General features: G+C 54.7%; 1 protein-coding gene across 1 annotated transcript in view; it reads left to right on the top strand.

The window, feature by feature from the left end:
• Positions 1-5,564: 5,564 nt before the first annotated feature.
• The window catches only part of LOC103598391 (doublesex- and mab-3-related transcription factor 2-like), a 6,069-nt gene continuing 5,875 nt past the window's right edge, over positions 5,565-5,758 (top strand). The window contains exon 1 of the mRNA XM_008582384.1: positions 5,565-5,756. Within this exon, the coding sequence (XP_008580606.1) occupies positions 5,565-5,756 (192 nt within the window). The remainder of the gene's footprint in view (positions 5,757-5,758) is intronic.

Below are 5,758 nucleotides of genomic sequence, written 5' to 3'. Positions count from 1 at the left end.
CCTGGCGTTTGGCGGCGCAATCGGCTGGGGACCACTAGACGCTGGGGAGGATCAAAGCATTCTTGTGGGGCCCTAAGAGCCCGGGTTGCAGTTTTGTTAGCCTGGCCTCACCTCAATAAATTTTCTGCGAAAGAAGGGGCGGGGTGGGGTGGGGGGTGTTGGTGCAAGGAGGAAGGGACGGGAGTTTCTTGCACCTGCGCTCCAGCCGCTAAATCAGAGTGAAGCAAGTGACATCTCCCCCTTGGCCGTCCCCTTCATCTCCTTCCTATAGAACACCCGCCTGATTTCTGGGGGTCAGCGTTTTCAAAGAGATTTCCTCCTGCCCTTAAAGTTTATGTAGCGCCTTGTTATAAGGGGCACGCTCTGGAGTTGGCTTTTGTCTTTTCTTGTCACCTCCCCCACCCCCCACATCCGCATGGAGAAAAGCAAGCCTTTTTTATTTTCTTGCCCCACCTAGAGGTATAAAAAATATGGGAAAGGACTTCAGAAGTGATTTGGTACCATTTCAAACATTTTATTTTGCAAAAGTCTAAAGGGGTGACGATGATGAAAGTGGCCCAAGGTCAAGGGTTCCTTCAGTTGGCAAAACCAGGAGTAGAACAGGAGAATCCCTAGAGAGTCTTACTGTCTTTTTTCAGTACTTATTTTATGGACAGAGAAATTCCTCTCTTAGGCAGGTCAAGTAGTCTTTAAAGGTGTCTGTGTTTTTGCCAGTTGGCTGCAAGACACAGGATCACACTATCATGGACAGTCACTTGCTATCCAAAAACAGAGCCAAGTGCAGTTTGATACCTCTTTTTATATACTCCCCCCCCACCCCCCTCACCATCATGACAAACACTGTGGAGCATCTGTTCTTTGCAAGTCTTCTCCCAGGCTGGGGTAAAACTTGAGCATAAGAATGTTTCTGGCAGAAATTGGGAGTTTGCCCTCTCTCAGCAAGAACACTTTTCAGAGAGACTTCTGGGGGCTAATAGCAAAGGAAATTATTTTGGTCCTACCCACAGCCCAAATTCAGGCCCCAGAGTGAGCATCACACAAGTCAGGCCTGGGGAGGCCTGTTTGATTGACCCAGTAATTTTTTGCTTAAAGTCCCCCCAGAAGGGATCTAATCTACAAGCCACAGGATTATGGAACCTTTGCGATTTGTGGGAACTGACTTTGTCACTTGAATGATTCTTCACTGCATTAGGGCTCTAGGCAACTGCACTTCTTTGTGGAACTACTCCATGGCCCCATCATTTCACTGCTCAACAGCTCTGTTTTTCACATGTTTGACAAGGCTTTTGACTTCATAGAATCAGTAGGAGAAGTATGGAGGAACAGAACTGTCACCAAAATGTCAAAAACAATGCCAGAGTTTGTTTATAATCCTTTTTCCTCCCCCATCTATCTTCTCCTCCTCCTTTTGTCCTTCTTGGACTTTCTTATGCCCTTGATCCTGTCACCTGAGCAAGTGGTCCGTCAAACTAGAGTTAAAATTTGTTATAGTTTTTCAGGGTTTGAGAGAGAACTTAGAAGTCTCTGGATTTTACTCCTTTACTTTATAATCAAGGAACCTGAGACCCAGGAAGGTGAAAAGATTTGCTCAAATGGTTTATAGACATGGAAGAAGTTAAATTTTCACTATAGTGCCTGCCCAACAACACCTTGCCTCCTTCTCCCGCTCTTGATTTCTCTCTACCTGGGTGGACTGTTAGGAAAATATGGATTATGATTTGAGTATGGATAAAATCTACCCCTTGAAATATTAAAGCCCCAACATGGGATGGGAGCAGGGGGTGGAAAGTTCTCAGGGTTAAGGGTTAACTGTTTCAGTTAGTCCTGAGACCCCCTGGGGCTTCAAGGAGGCTCTGGGAGCAGCAGCACTGTGTGTCTCCTGATGTGACAACAAACCACATGCCCTCTCATGGCTGCCTTCCATAGCAAGGCCACTGCCTCTGGGGTGGAACCCAGGCTCCATTACCATGCTGAGTCTCTACCTCCCTTGAGGACCATTTGGAATGGGCACTGAGAAGTTAAGGAAGCCTGCAGTTGCCTCATTTCCCGGCCCCCAAGTGAACTGAGTCAGTTTCCCAGCATGGAGGTTGGAAGCTGCCTGGGGGCTGGGACAGGCAGGCTGGCAGACCCTCCAGATATGCTAGGAAGGCACGACCGCTTCACAGTCTATGCATCTGACTCCATATCCCACTGCAAAGGGCACATTTAAAAAAACTGTATGAAGGCACCAAGCTGGAGAGGATGTTACTGTGGCCTCTTCGGTCCTGCACAGCTCTGTGTCACCTTAGCAAGTCCCAGTAACTTCTCTGAGCCTCAGTTTCCCTTTCGTTTGTAAATCAAGGGGCGTGGACTAAGTACGTCCCTTACGGTTTTAAATGTCTACGGTCCAAAGCCTGCTTCCCACGGAGGAGGATGGAAGCCCAGATCGCGTTGTCCTTTCGTTCGGCCTTTTGGACACTCAGAGCAGCGAAAGGGAGAATTGTAACAGCCTGGTGGAGAGCAGTAATCTCCTGCAAGCTCCCCTCTCCCATCCCCACCGATGATGACAGGTCGTATATTTGGTTACGCAAAGTAAATTGGGAAATCATATTTCCGCAGTCCCATCTGGGATTATTTATTTCGCCGTGTCTACAGCCGGTCGAAACCGTGAGACCGTACAATGGTGAGAGCCGCTTTCCACGAGAGGAGGTGGATGCGAGGTCAGCTCTGGAGGAACCGCAGCCGGAACCGGCTACAGCAGAGCACTTCTACCGAGATGCCCAGGAGTTCCCACACATCAGTCGCCACCCGGGCGCCCGCAGCAGGTTGATTCAGCAATTTAGGCTGGTTCCCGCGGGGAAGGGTTCCTCGGAGGCTGCAAAGGCGGGCGGGGGCGGGAGGGAATCGGGCTTCGGATTTCTCCCAGCCTGGAGCTCTCTGCAGGACAGTTCGTTGAGCTAAAATGACAGCCAAAAAAAACAAACAAACAAACAAAAAAAACCAAAAAACAAAAACAAAAAAAACCCCAATACAAACAACGATTCTCAAGTACTGAGTGCTCAGTCTGGGCGGGTCACCAGTGCCAGGGGGTCATCTCTTTCAGGTTAACTCTATTTTGCAGTTGAGGAAAGCGAGGCACAGAGGAATGTTCAGGATCCTGCCCCCTGCGTCCCAGCCCCAGAGTGGCAGACCTGGCATTCTAACCCGCCTTCGGGCGCTCGGCCTTAAAGCTGGAAAACGGCCTAGGGCAGGCTCGACTCCAGGCGACCGGGGGCTCAATGAGAGGTGAGAGAGGTGGCAGGGCCAGGCTGGAGAAACCAAGGGCCCACGAGCGGGATCGGCCTCGGGGGCCACACGGGAGGGAGGCAGCTCGAGCCCCGACGCTCCGGGGCGAACCAGGGGGACTCGCGCAAGGAACTGGATGGATGAGCGGGAGCCGATTTGAAACACCCTTCCCTCCTGTATTTATTTGTTTTTATTAATATTTAAAAAAATGTTGGAGGTGTGTCTGTAGAAGAAAAGAAAGCCACCCTGATCAAGAGGAAAAGAACCCCACACCTTCCTGCTTTTTTTTGTTCAGGTTTTCTTGCTCGATTTGGTAAAAGGGGGGCTCGCACCGGGTGGTTCCCAGCAGGGTGGAAACGGGAAGGGGTGAAGGGTGAGAGAGATGTTGGAGAAAGGGAGAGGGAAGAGAGGGGAAAGCCACCCCCCCCCCCCCCCCCAAATTAAACGCAATAGCAATTGACATAGCAGAAAAACGAAAGTGACGTAGTGGATTTGGCCACCTGCCTCCCGGGCTCCGCGTCAGCGAGGAACTGCTTTGCACTTGGAGACTGAGTGGCGCTAGCCACAAAAATGTCTACGGGTCATTTGTGAGCTAACCGGGCGCTGTGGTACAAGGTGATCACTGATTTACTCATGCAGAAGGTAGAAGGGTGCCTATGTGAGCTCCATCATTTCCGCGCCCAACTTTGGGTTAATGGATTGAGTCGCAGAAATAGTGGTGATGCTGGTAACGTGGAGACCAAGGCTGGCCTTTCTGATCTCTGCCTCGTTATCATCTTCTTTTATGGACAACGCGGTTCCTAAGAGTGTGTGTCTGCTTGTTTCCTAGTCCGCGAGGTAAACGGCGACTTCTCCCTCGCAGGCGTCGTCCCACTTGGGATTCAGCTTCTGGACTGGCGACCTCGCTGCAGCGAAGGTCCCGCGGGCGGACTCTGGCGGCGCGCGGCGGGGAGGAGCGCTTTGGCCGCGGGGAGGCGGAGGGTGCCCGGTCAGCGTGCCTCGGCCAATCAGCGTGCACACCGCCTGACAACCGACCAATCAGAGGACGCGGAGCTCGGGAGCCAGAGCGGATAATACTAGGAAGGGGAGCGGCGGCAGGAGACGGCCGCGAGCGGCGCTGTGCAGAACGCGGCTGCGTGCGCCCGCCCGGGTGGCCGGACCTTTCCGGCCCAGCTTGGGTCAAAGGAAGCCAAAAGCGGCTTCAGGGAGGAGAAGCGCCTGGGGCTGCAGAGGACCGATCAGAACGTTGCAGAGTCCGGGATGTGCGGGGCCAGGTCGCTGAGGACTTGAGTCACCTTCTACCCCGGTTCCCTTCCACCCCCTTTTGCCCCCTCCTTCCCCGTCTCGGGAGATCCGGGCCTCCAGCTGTCACCCCCGATTTCGTGGCCGAGCGCAGCGACCCCGATTTCTGTTTGCATGCACAGCGGCCGCCCGAGAGCCAGACCCCAAAGCGGGATATCTTTCGACTCGGCCGCTAGCCCGGGCCTCAAAGTCTTGGTGAGTGCTGTGACGCTGCTCTGGGGGTCGGGGACGGCGAGGGCGTGAACCTTGCTGTTCTACTTGAATGCCTTGCCTTAAAGATGTCAACCAAGCGCTGCACACAGCGTCCGCGCGGCCCAGCCTCATGCAGCCCAAGCACTGTTAACGTGGGCGGGCATCTGCGGCTGGTGTCCAGTGTCCCCATAGGGCTATAGTGACAGCAGAGCTTTGGCTTTCAGCTGGTTACTTTGAGGGGGAGGAGGACGGGATGACCTGTTCCAACCCAACGAGGGTCCTTTTGGTGGTGCAGGCGGATGAGAGGCATTTGGGAAGCCTGGTGTGGTATTTTGCTGGGCCTGAAAGGCCCCTCGTAATCAAAAGGAAACCAGTTCTTCCATCGACATTTTTATATTCATCCCGGCCGTGCTAGTTGGGTGTGGGGAAGACAGACAAGCGGCCTAGGCCGGCCTCGTTGGACACACCGCTGTGCGCGTGTGATCAGTGAGTTACCCGGGCACTTGTCTGGAAAGCCTGCGACGGCCAGAGAGGGCTGCGGTTAAAGGTCAGGTGCCCACGGAGCGGTCAGAAATAATCACATGAAACCCTTGTTGGGTTGTGGATCCCCGGGGACCCTAGAGATACAAGAAAGGCACGTGCCGCCTGGACGTGAGGGACGTGTAGGAGCTGGAGGCGGGCACACCAGGCGCTCTGGGCCTGAGGCTCAGGGACGGTTCCTGACGGCGGCCGGGGGGTCTTCGGGTCTTTGTGTCTCCGCAGAGTGCGGGCCGCTGAGCTCAGGCCCGAGTCAGGCAGCGCGCGCCATGGCCGACCGGCAGGCGGGCGCGGCGGCCGGAGACTGGGAGATCGACGTGGAGAGCCTGGAGCTGGAGGGGGACGTCTGCGGGGCGCCGCCGCCCACGCCGCCCGGGCCCAGCCCGCCGCAGGCCGACGGGGACGACGAGGACGACGACGAGGAGGACGAGGACGCGGAGGAAGAGGGCGACGGCGAGGAGGC

This window comes from Galeopterus variegatus, unplaced genomic scaffold, assembly GCF_000696425.1.
Source record: "Galeopterus variegatus unplaced genomic scaffold, G_variegatus-3.0.2 Scaffold2595, whole genome shotgun sequence".
Taxonomy (NCBI): domain Eukaryota; kingdom Metazoa; phylum Chordata; class Mammalia; order Dermoptera; family Cynocephalidae; genus Galeopterus; species Galeopterus variegatus.
This window is presented reverse-complemented; position numbering and strand designations above follow the sequence as displayed.